General features: G+C 37.5%; 1 protein-coding gene across 1 annotated transcript in view; it reads left to right on the top strand.

Moving 5' to 3' along the window:
* SNAP91 (synaptosome associated protein 91) overlaps positions 1–16,252 on the top strand; it is a 131,367-nt gene that overhangs the window by 82,343 nt on the left and 32,772 nt on the right. Inside the window, exons 14-21 of the mRNA XM_040643706.1 lie at positions 6,094–6,108; positions 6,254–6,421; positions 12,122–12,229; positions 12,866–13,126; positions 13,361–13,438; positions 13,604–13,675; positions 14,105–14,188; positions 15,469–15,552. Coding sequence (XP_040499640.1) covers positions 6,094–6,108; positions 6,254–6,421; positions 12,122–12,229; positions 12,866–13,126; positions 13,361–13,438; positions 13,604–13,675; positions 14,105–14,188; positions 15,469–15,552 — 870 coding nt within the window. The remainder of the gene's footprint in view (positions 1–6,093; positions 6,109–6,253; positions 6,422–12,121; positions 12,230–12,865; positions 13,127–13,360; positions 13,439–13,603; positions 13,676–14,104; positions 14,189–15,468; positions 15,553–16,252) is intronic.

Here is a 16,252-nt window from a genome sequence, read left to right as displayed (position 1 = left end):
TCAAAACCATATATCATATCACCTCATACCTGTTGGAATGGCTATACCAAAAAGATAAGCAATAACAAGTACTGATGAGGATTTGGAAAAAAGGGGACCCTGTGTACTGTTGGTGAGAGCGTAAATTGGTACAGCTATTATGGAAAACAGTATAGCTAGTCCTCAAAAAATTAAAAATAGGACTACCACATGATTTACTAATTTTACTTCTGGATGGAGACATACACACACGCATCAAAGAGATATTTGCATTTCCATACTCACCACAACTTTAAACACAATAGCCAAGATATGGAAATAACGGAAATGTCTGTCAGCGGACAAATAGAGAAGGAAAATGTCTTATATCTAAATCCAATGAAATATTATTCAGCCCTAAAAAAGAAGGAAATCTTCCCATTCGCAAAAGCATGGGTGTGAACATGGAAGACATTTTGCTAAGGGAATAAGCCAGACACAGAAAGACAAATATGTATGATCTCACTTGTTTGTGGAATCTAAAAAAGTCAAATTCTCAGAAGCAGAAAGTAGAATTATGGTTGGTAGGGGATGAAGAGTAAGGCAAAGGTGAAGAGACGTTGATCAAAGGGTACAAGTGGTCAGTTCTAAGATGAGTTAAGTTCTGGAGATCTAATGTACAGCTGGTGACTATAGTTAATGATACTACTGTATACTTGAAATTTGCTGAGAGTGAATTTTAAGTTTTCTCACCACAAAAATAAGGTAGTAACTAGTAACTGTGTGAGATGATGGATGTGTTAGGTTGATTGTAATAATCATTTCACAAAGTATATGTATGTCAAATCATCGCATTGTACATCTCAAATATATACATCGATAAAGCTAAGGTGCGGGAAGAAACAACACAGGTGAAAGACATTAACTCACTGATGAGGAAATCAGTAAGATGATAAAGACGGTTCACAGAACATTTTTTAAAGATTTTATTTATTTATTAGAGAGCGAGCATGAGCAAGAGAAAGTGGCAAAAGGAGTGGGAGAAGCAGACTCCCCACTGAGCAGGGAGCCAGATGTGGGGCTTGATCTCACGACCCTGGACTCATGACCTGAGCTGAAGGCAGACACTTAAACTGACGGAGCCACCCAGGCACCTGGTTCAGAGAACATTTGGAGGAGCTTGATTATTTACCCATGTTTGAAAAGAAATGTTAGAATAAATTAAGTAGGTTAAATGCAAAACTAGTTAATGTCCCATATAGCAATAAAAAGATCTTGTTATCTTCTCCCAGACAGAGTATTACTTGAATCACTAGTGGAAAGATCTTTTGATATATCATTTTAGAATCAGAATCCTTAATTAACATTTAAATTGCAAAGTCAAATAAAGTTACATTTCCATAGCTAATTAAATAATCCTTGGGTGAGCTTGCTAAATAATGTGTCAGTATGACATCAGAGTACATGCTATAATCTCTTGATTTTATTTCCAAGTTGTTTTGGCAAGAAAATAAACAACAGATAACCAGTCCTGCAATAAGTTGCTAATTATAAATATGAACATTTTAAATATTGGTGTTTTTCCACTTTAAATATTTAAACCTCCTATGTTGAAATGTTCACCTCCTATGTCTATAGCTATCCATTTTTTTTAAATAAAATTGCTCTTTCAGCTTCACTTCACTTTATTAAATTTCAGTTGGTAAAAGGAAAATATTGCTGCTGAGATTTTATAAGTGCAGTCTTCTGGCTCTCATGTTTTCATTCTGAGCTTCATCTTTCAGAAGTGTTTGATTATTTCAATTTACTGATAATTTATTTTCATTACCACAGTGTCTTATAACAATTTTATTTTCCAGTTAATTTAAAATGTTTCAAATCCATATCCTTAAATCAGACTTTCTTGGTCATAAATTCATATATGTGACTTTTAGAGAACCTTTATAATTTAAAGCTTAGTGTTAATTATAATTTGTGGGGTTATACAAAAAAATTTTTCAGTTTTATGTGAACGTATTAAGTCTTTAATTCTGTCAACTATTTAAAGCAGTATGTATTCACACTGTAATTTTTAGAACTTATCAAACATTTAGTGATTTACTTAGAACTTTAATGAATAAACAGTGAAACTGTAAACTGTCTCCTTTCACCTTATTCTCTGGCATGAAATTGAAGAGTAATTCTTTTCTTTTCTTTTTTTTTAATTTTGCACCAAAAGAATGCCAAGTAAAGAGATAAAGCTAGGTGAAATCTTTTAAAATTGCAGTGAAACATTTTTATTCATTTCCATCTTCAAACACTCTTTGCTAAGACACAGTACTGTAAGGAATAAGTTATAATAACCAATTTTATCAGAATACATTTCAGTCTTGTTAGAAATAAGTAGCTATTGGTGATTGAAGCATTAAGATAGCAGTGGATAAAGAAGAAAGCAGAATAGTGTGGCTTTAGTCAGAGCTGTTCAATAGGGACATGCAGTTTTTGTCTTGCTCAAAGGCAGGATGAGAGGGTCTAAAATCTAGCCTGCTTTCTGCAAGTCAATCTGTGAGCCTTTTTCTTCCTTGAGAAAGAGGTGCTTTTCTCTTCCTAATCTGCTGGTGCAGAGGGAGCACTTTTTAAATATAGTACAAAGCACCTGATAGATTAGCAGGACCTTGGCTCAGGCCTGATGGTCACTTTTTGATAATTCGACATCATTAGTCTTCTGTCTCAAGAAAATATCTATAATTACACTATTTCATAGTAGTTAGAAAGTCAGCTAGAGAGAAAAATACTAATAAATTATCTAATTCCTAAGCAAAATAGTAAAAATTATAAGCCTTAAAAAATTGAAGTAAACTTGTATAATATGAAATTGAGAAATATTCGATAACTTCAGTTTGCATTTGTCCTGTAGGTACCCAGTAGTGGTTGAACGGGATGCTAAGTTGTAACAGATAGGTTTTGGCTCATTTGACTAAGCGAAAATAAATAAAATCACTTTCTCAGTCTTGTTTGATAAAATCAAGCCATTTCTATTATTGAAGCACATCTTAATTTTATATAACCAAACAATAAACTATAAACTTTAAAACTCTGTAGACTTATTTGGATATTCTTATCTGACCATAATGCTAGTAAGATGATTCATTTTCCAACAACCAAGGCCATTTCAGGTGTATATGAATTTCCCTTGGGTGTTATGGGTACTGATAAATATTGCCATTTTAAGGGACATATTATAAATGATAGTATTTTTCCTGTTCACGTGAGACAACCACATTTTCGCAAATTCATATTTTCGTAAACCTAAGTTAATGCATATAAGATTTGCATTCTGTGGGCTGATAATGAACGTGTATGAAAGAAGACAGAGTGTTTTTTTAATCCCTGACTTTGGCCCCATAATAAGGAGAGTGGTTTTCTCTCCGTAATAAATTTCTCGCCCAGCACAAAGAAGTGAGTATGTGTGTTGTATTTCTGTGTGTCTTAGAAGTGGGAAACAGATCATTTCTTATTATAAATGCTTGAAGTGAAATTTCTCTTTTCTGAGAAATATAGAATTCCTGTTAGGGTTTTATTATAATTAGTTGACCTAATTAGGATTTTATTAGAATTAAGAGACCTAATAGAAAGTAATTACCAACATCCATTTGAAGGCTCACCATTATTATGCAATCATATGACTTCAATAGTTTCCATGGGGAATATTACCCACAGTACAAGCAATTTTAGTGACCTGTATTACCATTTGCTTGTTAATTAAATCTGGGGTCATATCTATGGGCTATTTTGGAAACATGCGTGTGTACACACACATACCCACAGAAAGATTTATAGAAGCTTTGAAAGTCATAGTTCTGTAATGAAAATTATAACTTGACTTAAATGTTAGCTATTGATATTGTTATTAGCAAGCATTTTATATGCTCCAGGTATGGGTGAGCGCTTGAATATACTAACACATTCAATCTTTATAATAACCTAGGAAGTTTAGCTTCATATCACTGCAAAATACAGATTCCCTTGTTAATTTAGTTGTAGTTTTGTTTCCTCAATTACAGTGAATATTTTCTAGCAATTTCCATAATACAAAAAAATAACTGATTTGTGCTACTTGCCAGTGAATTGAGCTCTGCTTCTGTGGGGTTTGGGCGGGAGCAGTTTGTGTAGTTTAATCCTTTATAAAAAGCGGTAGTTTGAGAATAATAACTGTTTCCATCATCCTAAAGTAGGGCTTTGTTTTATGGTAGGGAATGTTTTGCATAAAGCAAGAAATAAGTAACATAAATTATATTTCATCCAGAAAATTAAGATTTTAGAGACTAATACCTGTGGCAAAAGTTTTCAACATCAATTATGCACCAGTCTTACATTTCCCTAGGAAATTTTACCTTCCATCTTTCATCATATTGCAAGAAGTCTTGTAACCCTCCATCTGAATAAAACACTCGTCAAACACATGGAACTAGAATTTTAATCTTTTGTACTTTTTAAAAAGATTTCTGTTTCTCTGTCCTTCTAATACACGTGAATAGTATTCTGCTTTCTCACTTGCCAAATGTATGAAATAAATTGCCCATTCCCTGTGATAGACAGTAGTAAGTTTGGAGACTGTTAAATCACACGGCTCTTAGCTCTTCTGTTGAGTCACACTGCATCTTAAACTAGCCATTGAGAAAGCAAGACTAGAGAGGATCCCACCAATGCCAGGAGAATAGAGAAACCAAGTCTGTCTGGCTTCTGATGACCCACTTTGGTTTCTAATTAATATTTTAGGATGTATGAGTATAGAGTAACAGTTGATTGGGCCTGATACTGTTGGTTTGAGGCATTATTGGAAGTACCTACTGTTTCTCAGGATTTGGGACCTGATCAGCTAACAGCCCCAAATCAACATAGCTCCTTTTTGCCTGGTGTTAATTAGGCATATATTCTAAAATTAAAAAACTGTTTCTAACATGAAGTGCCCTGTGTGCTATAATTTTTTAATGCTGCTATGAAATATATAAGATTTGGTTAGAAGGGCTTTGGTTACCTTACTGTGTCTGTAGAGTGCTTTATCTAATATTTATTGGGTTGGCAAATTGCATAGTTAAATGAATATGATCATTTTTAGTGTCAAATTTATGTTTCTCAGTTTTTTAAATGTCTTCTGGAAATTTTAGTTTACTGAGTTCTCATATTGTTTTTAAGACTCAAAAAAATAGCTCCCTAATGAGTTCTGATAAAATTTGTTCATGATTAAAATAAAATTCTGGTAACATTCATGAATTCAATTATGAGCCCTGGGGTATATCACGTGACTGGGAATACAAGAATGCTGTTGGACTCTCTCAACATTTAACCTAAAGCCATAGTATAGTTAAGAATTACCCTTCCTGGGCTTTTTATTTGGTATGCCAACTGTAATCCCACTGTTGAACACTAAGAAAATATCTACCTCCGAAAGGAATGCAGACCTCAGAAGGCCTGAAAAGTTTTGATGCTACAAAATCTGTCTTGTTCATCTTAAAAATAATTCTCGTATGTTGTCACATGTTTATAAACAGAAAGATTATATATCAAATTGAAAAACATCCAATAATATGAAATTTATGAAGGCAAAACCTGTGTAGGGGAGGGTTGTTTTTTTCTAGCCGCTAAGCTTGGACTCAGTTCTTTGGCTATGGTTGGTATGTTCTACAGTCAAACTACAGCTATCATAAACCTGCATTTATTCTGTGGTATTCTGGGCTGAAGTGACTCATCAAATAGAGGATTAATAAAGTTTAATTAACTGTAGTATCTTTAGAATTAATATCTATCATATAGTGAAATCCATCAAAGCAGATGAAATGGGAAATCTGGTAAGAAATGGAGTTTGTCAAAGTCGTTCAGAGCTGACTTCAGGTAAGTCTCTTGACCTGCTTGCTCTCAGGTTTCCCACCTATAAAATTGGAAGCTTGGTCTAGAGGACCCTATGGTCCTTCCAGCTTAAACATTCCACGATAATAATAGGTAATACACCCTTTGTACTTACAAGTGGTCCAGAAAGGTGCATACAGCTCAAATACCTTCAGGTAGTACCTCGCCCTGCTTGGACATTGGTGTGGTTGCATATTTCAGCGTTCTCTCTTATTTCTTCATACGCTGACACATAATGGACATCGATAGACCTTTTGGGAGAGGGTGAGTAAACTTTATTTTAAACTTCTGTTTTGAGAGACTTCCATCTCTTAATAACTGTCCTTATTTGGTCATTTGGAGTCTGGTATATCTTTTGTCCTTTCCTCTTCTTCTCCCCTGTTCGTTCTCTGTCCGTGGTGCAACATAGATTCTCTGGCTGCACTTTCCTCTGTTCCCTCTGAAGCACAAATTTCAGATCCATTTGCTCCAGAACCTACCCCTCCTACTACAACTTCTGAAATTGCAACTGCTTCAGCCTCTGCCTCAACTACTACAACTGTCACTGCTGTCACTGCTGACGTGGATCTCTTTGGAGGTTAGTCGGTCACATCACTGTTTTGTCCTTTTCCTGCCAGGTTTGCTAAAAATTACCTTAGAGTTAAGGTGCTTAAAAATGTTTACATTATATAACAGCATGTCAGAGTGTTTCACTACTTGTTACATGTTTATTCGTATATATTTGTCTTCGCTAACTTTATCAACTTTATCTTCACTTAATTTTGGTGGTTTTAGAGCAAAGTTTGCAATGCTTTAGGCCCATTTGATTTTTCCATTTTTTGAAAGTGAGGATTTAAGTTGCTATCAACCTTGTCCCATATATGTTCCTGCCCAGCAGTATCTCTCTGAAAGTGGCACCCGACCTCTCTATCATATTGAGGTTTGACTTTTTGACCACATCCACACTAGCTGAATGAATACTACTTGGAGACTATGAAGGGGAAGTCTTGGCTTAAGTTATTTTTTAAGACGTAAGAAAAAAAAATTCACCTAAGAGTAGTTCAGGTTTGGAGGTCTCCGAAGAGAGTTTAGGGATATGCCCATTTTTGTAACTGTAAGCTTGTTCTCTACAAGCAAAAACTTGGAGCATCTTTGGCTTTGGAACTCTGAGAGATCATTTGATACAACACTCAAAATGCTGATGAAAAACAGGCTTAGGTTGGGCTTTGAAATGATTGCCTGAAAACATACTTTATGTGCGAATGTAAATTCTGACAGAGTTGATTTACAGCTGTGAGCTTGAGTCAGGTAGCCTAGACTCTGGCAGCATAATATGCCTGGACCTGAGGAACCGTCTGAAGCCAGTGTATTTACATATTCCCCTCTGAATGGTGCTAATGTCCACACCTGGAGAAGTGCTCATGTCAAATACATACATCGAATGGTGTTACAGTCATCATAGTTTTGTGTTTCTTCATTACCATATAACATCTTTCCCAGGGCTTTTTGAGAATATGGTAAAGAAATTGGAGGAGGCAAGTGATGGGGAGAGCAGGAGAGATTTGGCAGGCTCTGCTGGAGCTAATACATGCCCCTGGGAACGTACGCTTACACACTGCCACACAGCACTGTGCTCCCCGCCATGTCCCGTCTGTGCGGTTGGCCGACATCGTCTAAGGCAAGGAGCACTCAACTGGACACAGCATTGTGGCCACTGTTTCACACAAGGAAGTTGCTGCTGCGTTCCTGCACTGACAGGGAGAAAACCATTTTTAAAAAAGTAGGGGAAGGCTCTTGAATATTTTATTAAAAATGGTCAACCACTAGCAAAAGTTAGTTTTTCAGTTATGCCTCTATAATGTCTGAGACCAAAAATTAAATTTCTAGCTTAAATTTATAAAATAAACTTTTTCACCCCCACAAATGGTGTTGGTTATGAGTGGTTTCTCATAGGCTTAGTTTGACAGAAAAACATCAAGGAAAATATGAACAGGATGGATAACTATCTTGTGCTTAAACATTTCTACATCTTTAGCTATTTAGATTTTTGTTTTTCAGTCCATTTGTCAGGAGCTCAATTGCCTTAAGAAATCCATCAACTCCATCTTGCTTCCCTCACGGCTCTCTAGAATAATAAAGCCCAATATATTGCTTTGAAATCGTCTTCGTGCCATCATGCTGTGTGTGTTGATCCCTTATTACTGATTTTTCTACATTCCTCGAGCAGAAAAATCTGTATGTTTGTATATATTGTCATGGTTTTTCTATCCTGAAATACAGATTGAAAAGACTAGCACTTCAGAAAGCCATCTAACTTAATGCCAAAGAATGAAGCTCTCCTTGGGATTTTACCAATATCCTTTCTAGGCATTTGGCTGTAGGGAGAGTGAGTACATTTGTAAATCTCATCACAATCATTTTTATTGATCTGGATAGTCCCATAAACTGTCTCCTGACCTCTGACAGCTATAAAATCTCTATCGTTTATGGTAAGGAGTCTATCCATGTCACTGTTACGTAGTTTTCAAGGATATTCTCTAATTTCTTTCATGCTCTTTATTGATTTATGAGGAATCATTTAGAGATGGGCCGTGTTGTGTGGCCACTTTTTTTTTATTCTGTATCACTAAAATGGATGAGTGATAAATACACAAGGGCACCAGATATTTTGTTTACATGACTTTAAAACATGTGCTTTTGGGGTTTTATCTAGCTTGTACAGCAATATTAAATAGATATCTTTAGAAATAAGTTAAAGAGCTTCAATTACTGAAAAGTAGCTAATTTCATGAATATGAAATATTTAAACATTGAAATGTTCTATGTATCCTCATTAAAAATTTGAAAAACAGGAAATGTCTATCATTTTCAAATATTCAGATTGATACCCCACATAACATTTTAGTTATTTCAATGTAAGTCATTAAAAACTTTTTTTCAGAAACATTATATTTACTAACTGCTTTATTTTTTAAAGTGAACTTTTAAAAAAAATCTTTCTGTGGTCATGCAGAAGAGGACTGCGAGATAGTATTGTGCTTTTAAAAATTGGTAAAATTTACAGATACTGATAAAAATAAAAAACAAACTTCTTTAAAATATTGTTTTTCACTTATGAAAACTTGGCTAACAGCAGCACATTAGTTTGTGACAACACAGGGTTTTTCTAAGCACAAGAATGCTAAATTGATACTAAGTCCTCTCCACGTTCACCAGGGTACCCTTTCAATCACCTGTGTCAATTTGTGAGTAAGCCTTCATGAGGATGTAGTCTGTGAGCATGGAACCAAGTGGCTAGAAAACCAGAAAACTTAGCTCACAAGCCTACTTTCACTCGCACAAGTTGGTTGACAAAGTTAACCTTCCTTAAAACTTAAACATAAGCACTTAAAAGTAGATTTTATGTAAGAGTCTTATAACCTGGGACCTTTGGGGAGAACTGGAAAGGTAACTTTCGGGCTGTTGACAATGATTAAAACCTTTCTGCCAAGTATGTGATTTAAAGATGGCTCCTGTGACTGGAGAAGATGGGGAGAATTCAGGCTGGGGGAAAATGACAACTATTTGAAATTTTTAGAAAGGTAGTCACATGCTAAAAAATTTAAGAGAAAATTCTTTCTAGATTGCTAGAAGGAAAAATAAGACTGGTCTGTAGCAGTGCCAGGGAGACGATTTTACTGGGGAGAGTCTGGACTGGGTCGATAATTGTAGAACAGCAGGAACATGCATTTCCAGGAAATAGCACTGTTTGAAAATAAGCAGAATGTAAAAATGAGCTGCAAATGGGTAACAAGGGGAAGAGAAGTTGATTGGAAAGAGCTTGAGTTTTCAAAACTGGAAGGATCATGCTGCCATTGATAATGAAAGAAAGCTAGGTAGTAAGACAAGTTTTGTTTATTTACAACAACAAAAAAAGTTCTGTTACCTCTTACAGCTCTGGAGCCAACTGAGCCCTGCGGGACAGTTCTCATTCAGGGTCTCCTTCCTGGCTAGTCGGGCAGTGGCCGGGGCTGGGGTCGTCTGCAGCTTGCACATCTCTCCCTCCTGGCCTGGAAGACTTAGCAGCTGGGCTCCTGTCCTTAAGAGAAGTTCTGATGGGACTAGATGAGTTTATAATGTTTAGTTTTAAGTAACAGGAGATGCATTAAAAGGAGATGAGAGGGAAGAAAAAAAACCTCTTCTGAGGACATGGTTACAAATATGGGTTTCACCTACTTCCACATAGGTGATAATTGGAGGCCAGCCCATGGATATTTACTTGACCCCCAACGCTGATATAACTGGTGTTTGTTCCATCCTCCAAAGACGAAATAGTAGAGTGTGGCATGGCGTGTGACAGTGGGGCATAGTAAACACACAAACCTCTGTTAGTTTACAGCCAAATCGTGACTCCCCCATTTGTCTGTTTCGTGACCTTGGTCAAGTCACTCAGACTCCCCAAGTTTCTGTGCTCTTACCTACAAAATGGAGATAATAGAACCTATATTGTGAGATAGTTATAGGAATTAAATTTAATGTGAATAAAATATTTACACAGTGACTGGCACATAAATACTCACTAGTGACCACTATGACTGTTTTTACTAGTTCTAGTACTATTCGCCTCAGTGCAAGGTTTTACAGGAATAAAAAGGAAAACGGACCTGACTCATGGCAAAATACTTTCAGCCCTGCCAACTTCCTCTTGTATTCCCTTGTGTTCTACCCCAGCTCTTAGGGTTCTCGTATTGCTCTAAGCCGTCTATTACAGCGTCCTTAGCATTGCATCTGGGGAAGCAAGCCTGGCCTAGCCGCACTCCAGTACCATCTGGCCTCTCCCCTGACAGACCTTTGCTCCGAAAACATATTCCCATATGTAGCTGAGAGAAGCAAGCAGATCAAATGAATCTGTAAGATATGACTAATTGATCATCTCATTGTGTCTTCTAAGGATATTTGTGTTTTTGTAAAGGACCTTTTAACCCTAGTGTCCAATTTAGTGTTTGCTGTTCCACTTAATGCCAGGCCTCAAGACAGGAAAGCAGGAAAGTTTGTTTCACGCTAAGATCAGTTTGGAACATGCTGGGGTAAACTCAGAAAACAAGTGCCTTGACTGTAGGACGTCCTACAGCCTGATGTGTACTACGTAAATCTCCAAAAAAGGAGATAGATATACTGTGTAGCATTTTACAAGTATATATGATAAGTCCTTTTTAACAGCCAGAGGAACAGTGTTCTAGGGGACACTTGTAGATATTATGAAAGGCAGTATTTTAGGATGAAAGGTCTAGCAGGTAAGTGGAAGATTCTAGGTGGATATTTCTAGGAGTTTCTTAAATCATACTAATGATAGCTTCATTCTTTTGTACTTTTGAATTATAGAATCTCTTTGAAAACTCCAGGATTTTTTTTTTTTTTTTTTACCAAATTAACATGGTTTACTGGCAGAAACCCATTGGGTGCTGTTTGTACACATCAGCCATTCATATATTGGGCATTTATAAACTGGGGCTGCCTGTATGTTAATGGACTTTCTGCTGTAAATAGTCTTAAAGCATAAAACTGTGTTTTTAGTCTGTTGAAAATAGATCACTTTCCAAATAAGGAGAGTAATACAATATTTTAAAACAGGGATAAACTTAAGTTGAAATAAAAGCATTGTAGTGTCATCCCCTAATTTTGTTATCTATTTCCTTAAATCCTTGGTTGTATCTGAAAATGTTTTTCAAGGATAACAAAGACTTAACTTTTTTATGAGTGCTTAGTAAACCTTTCATGCTAGCAGTGTAATTTTGCCTGTACTAGCCCATAAAACATTTGTTAACTATAATTATTTGTTTACATTACCATCATATGTTTAATTTTATTGACATTAAAGAAGACATCTGTGTTTGGTAGAAACCATCAGTCAGAGAGACATCACGGTAACATAGTGAAGAAGTGTTCACCGACCATGAAAGATTAATGTCTTAAATCACATAATACAGTTATTTTTGTGTTTTAGTTTTCACATCCATTGATTTTTAATGTTACATAAAACATGCTTCTCCGAGCCCTTATACAATGAGAATCTTGTCACCTGACGGATCCCAATAGGCCGTAGCAGTATGAGCCCTGTACCACTTGCATGTAACTAACACAAAGGAGCGCTAAGAATCATGATTTTGTGACCGCCAACAGTGCATGGGCCGTAAGAATGCATTTGAAGAAATTCATGTTGTATAAGGGAGCCTTTTCCGCAATTTAACTTGGTTCTTTTACTATATTTTCTTCTCTTTTTATTCCTTTAATTTCTGTTGTTTTAAAAACCGCACCCAAGATGCCTTTGCAGCTTCTCCCGGGGAGGCCCCTGCAGCATCCGAAGGGGCCGCCGCGCCAGCTACCCCAGCCCCTGTAGCCGCAGCACTTGATGCATGCTCAGGAAATGGTGGGTCGACAGACATGAGCAAGTGTGTTGTTTTCTCTGTCCTGATGTGAAACTCCCGTAGTGAGACGTGGCCATATGTTTTTCTAGCTTTAGTTCCTTCTGAGTGTAAAGGATCATTCATCATTAACTGAATCGATAGTGCTGGCACTTAAAACATTAAGGTGGTGACGGGCATACTTATCAAAATTGACAATTTCTCAAGATTGACAATTTTTGTCAGTGCAAGTATGCTCTCTTAATGTTTTTTTTGTCCTCCCCTGCTGTATGGTACTCTTTTGCAGCACCAAGTTCTGAAATATAGGCATGTTTTAATTTTCAAAGCTACCAAATTGCCCAGATTGAGGGTTTAAAGAATCACAATCTCTGATCCTAGACCGTAGGCTGATCTTACAGTACTGTGAAGCGTTTTCGTTTCCTAACTTGTGTCACCTACTAAATTTTCTTTTTTTTTTTTCTTTAGAAAGACATCCTAATCACAGACCCTTGCTAATAGGATAATAGTTCAATCCAAGCAGCCTAATGCCTAGCTAGTGTGTGAATATCTGTCAGGTCTCTGACCTGTAGTTATGACGCCTCTCTCTTGTCTCTTTCCTTACTGATGCTGTATGTGTGTCTCCACTTTCCTTTTTCCAAAAGACCCCTTTGCCCCATCTGAAGGTAGTGCAGAGGCTGCACCCGAGCTGGACCTCTTTGCAATGAAGCCACCTGAGACCAGTGTTCCTGTAGTTACCCCTACAGCTAGCACAGCCCCTCCGGTTCCTGCCACTGCTCCTTCTCCTGCTCCCGCTGTCGCGGCTGCCACGGCTGCCACTACTGCCGCCACCGCCGCCGCTGCCACCACCGCCACCACCTCCGCCACCACCACCGCTGCTCCTCCTGCTCTAGATATCTTTGGTGGTAATGTTTTGTTGTTGTTGAACTCTCTCCATCTGGTGGACTGAATTCGGGTACTCGAGCTGCCCTGCAGACACAACCGTTACTGCATGACAACTGTGTCCAGTCCATGCTTCTCTAGAAACCATTTGCTGCTTGTGTCGGAGTTCTCCCCCGTGCTCATTCAGAACTGGAGAGTGATGCTGTGTCAGGCTGCTTTGCCGAGTCGAGTAAAGGCATGTGTGTTCTTGGTCTTAGATTTGTTTGAGGCTCCTCCGGAAGTCGCTGCGGCGCCTAAGCCAGATGCTGCTCCTAGCATAGACCTGTTTGGCACAGGTAAAACGAAAGCCACCCTTTTGTTTTTCCCATGCGTTTCCCCCAGGCGTGCTCGTGACTGAACTCCTTGTGCTCACCTGTGATAATGCATTTGTTAGACATTTAACTTTGATTTCAGCTTTCTACTTACCTCTGCTTGGTTTTGGTTTGTTTCACTTTCGGAAGATGCTTTCTCCTCTCCACCACAAGGGGCCTCTCCTGTGCCTGAGAGTTCTCTCACTGCTGACCTCTTATCCGGTGAGTGCTTCCTCCAAGGCCAAGCCTTCTGAGATGTCTGGTGGGGGTTGTGTGTGCACAGGCGGACACGGAAACATGCAGGTTTGTCTGGAGTTCTTTAAAACTCAAAATTCACTTGGGAAAAAATAAATCTCATTTTGGCCCATCACCGACTGATGAGGTTCATAATTTCAAATCTAACGCTGGAGAAAAGAGACAACTTTTGTTTCCCCTCCACGCTAAAACCTCTGAGTTCAAGAAGTCAAATGTTATTTTCTTCTGGAAAGTGTGTATTTTTAAAACCATGTGCTTTGTCTTAACTGTTAAGACTGTCTGCAGTCTTACTGCCTGCTGTTCAACCTGAAATCCCAAGAAGCCATCTGTCAGGGCTCATGGGGTTATTGTCCCTGGGGTGACGTGCGATTTCTCCTGTTGTGTGCTTCACTGCAGTGGATGCGTTTGCAGCACCGTCTCCTGCAACCACTGCCTCTCCAGCAAAGGTGGATTCGTCAGGTGTGATAGACCTTTTTGGGGGTGCGTATCTCTCCTCCTTCAACACGTAAAGAGATTTTATTTTTCCCCTCTCAGAAGAGTTTTTACATCTCATTCATTATATTCCATCCTTTTTTCTTTTGACTCTGAAGTTATTTCCATCTCTTGACTGTAAACTTAAGTTTTTAAGATCTTTTCCATTTCTTTGCCATCACCATCTTCATCCTCATCAGTGCATCATGATTTTCGATGCATGGCCTAACAGAACCACATCATTTTTCATTTGAAGTCCTTGTGTTTTTAACTTCTGTGCATCCTAATGTAGAATCAGCTGGTTGGAATTTCCTTCTACTGTTCTTCCTTGGCGAACCTCATCTGTTGGCTAAATCAACATTTCTAAGCTATTAAAAGCAATATAAACATTAACTAGATAATTTAGAATTGAAAACAAGCCAGTCGAAACTGAAAACATAAGCGTAGAGCCATACGTTATTCTGTAGGGTTTATGTACATTGAGCTTAATGTTTTAAAATCTTTCCAGAGAACTAGAAGATGTTTTACTGGTTTAAATGCATTATCCCCTTACTTTGTATGTTATCCGAAGGCAGGGAGATGTACTGAATTAACTCTTGCACTACTCATAAGGGTGATGCATTTAGAGTCATTTATCAGATAGCAGTTAATTTATAGGGAAAAGTACAGGTTTGAAGTGATTTCTTCATGAATGTCCACAAATGTGTATGCCACGGGCTAAAATACCATTCTTAGCAAGTTAAACCACACTGAGTACCTTACCTACTGTACATGGAAGCATCATGGTATGTGCCATGAGGGGTACAATGGTGTCACAGTCTCTGACATTCAGGAGCTCAAAATTTGTGGCAAATAAACACTGAACTTTGATAAATGGGTACAAGTGGGGCTGCTGCTGCTGCTTGAATTAAGTCTGTTAATTTTTTTTCTAAGTTTAATAGAGTTCTAAATGGGAAAATTCCATTGTATTGCCTTTGGGGAAAAGTTTTTTAAACCTTGGTCCTATTTTAAGAGATGATAGGATTTAATCCAAAATTTTTATTCTTTAAAAACAGTTGTCTAACTCTTACAAAGAGGTGTTTGTCTAAAATATTTTAGAACTCTTTTTTGAGAGAATAAACTGGTCAGAGCATAATTCAGCTCACTCAATCATTTCACACATCCACAGGTGACAAGCTCACCACGCAGAGTGTCATGTCTATGCATTTCTTGGCAAAACAGTTAATTTACTTACTGTACTTACTGTTCACACTCTTTTACTTTTTTGCTGCACAATGGATAATGGGTAGATGCATTTGGAAGTAGTGCTTCTGAACCCCAACCTGCACCTCAGGCTGCTTCTAGTTCATCAGCATCGGCAGACCTACTAGCTGGTAATTAATTAAATTAAAATAAAATGGTATTTTGTGGAAGTTAAGTTTGGGTATATCTTTGTAAGTAACAGGTATGGAAATTTCAAGGTGCATATTTTCTTTCCCTTTTGAGACATAAAATTGAAAAACAAGACACTGTATAATAGAAGGTTATTTCGCAGGATTTTATGAAGTAAGTATTAAAATCACAGTTGCAAAGAAGTCACCCCTATGGCTCCTTGGATGCTCCTAAATGCCTTACTTTCAGTTAGCACATTTCTTTTTGTTTACTAAAAAAGTAGTATGCTTATATAGCGAATTTTATCTTGTATTGCCTGTGCCCATTTTTTAAAAGGAATTTTTGTGGAAAGATACCATTATGTTTGACAATTTATTCTGTAACATGAATCACTCTAGGAGAAACTGTCATAGATTTCTACCAGGGTTGAACGTGCTGCTACCTATGCCACTTTTTCAACTAGCTGGTCTTTTTTTTTTTTTTTTTTTTTTTTAGTCTGAAAACCTCTGGAGAGATCCCAGTTCAACCGGGCTATGGTGTGGAGTAAACTGGTACAAGATGCCTAGGATTATTGCTTATTGCCAGGATGGGATAGATAAAATAAAAGGGAACATTTCAAAGACTCAAAGATAGTAAAAGTCAACTATCAGTCTTCCTTGGAGGCTGGGCAAAGTGTGTTTAATGATAGCCAGATCGAGAAAT

This window comes from Ursus maritimus, unplaced genomic scaffold (assembly GCF_017311325.1).
Source record: "Ursus maritimus isolate PB19 unplaced genomic scaffold, ASM1731132v1 scaffold_29, whole genome shotgun sequence".
Lineage (NCBI taxonomy): Eukaryota > Metazoa > Chordata > Mammalia > Carnivora > Ursidae > Ursus > Ursus maritimus.
This window is presented reverse-complemented; position numbering and strand designations above follow the sequence as displayed.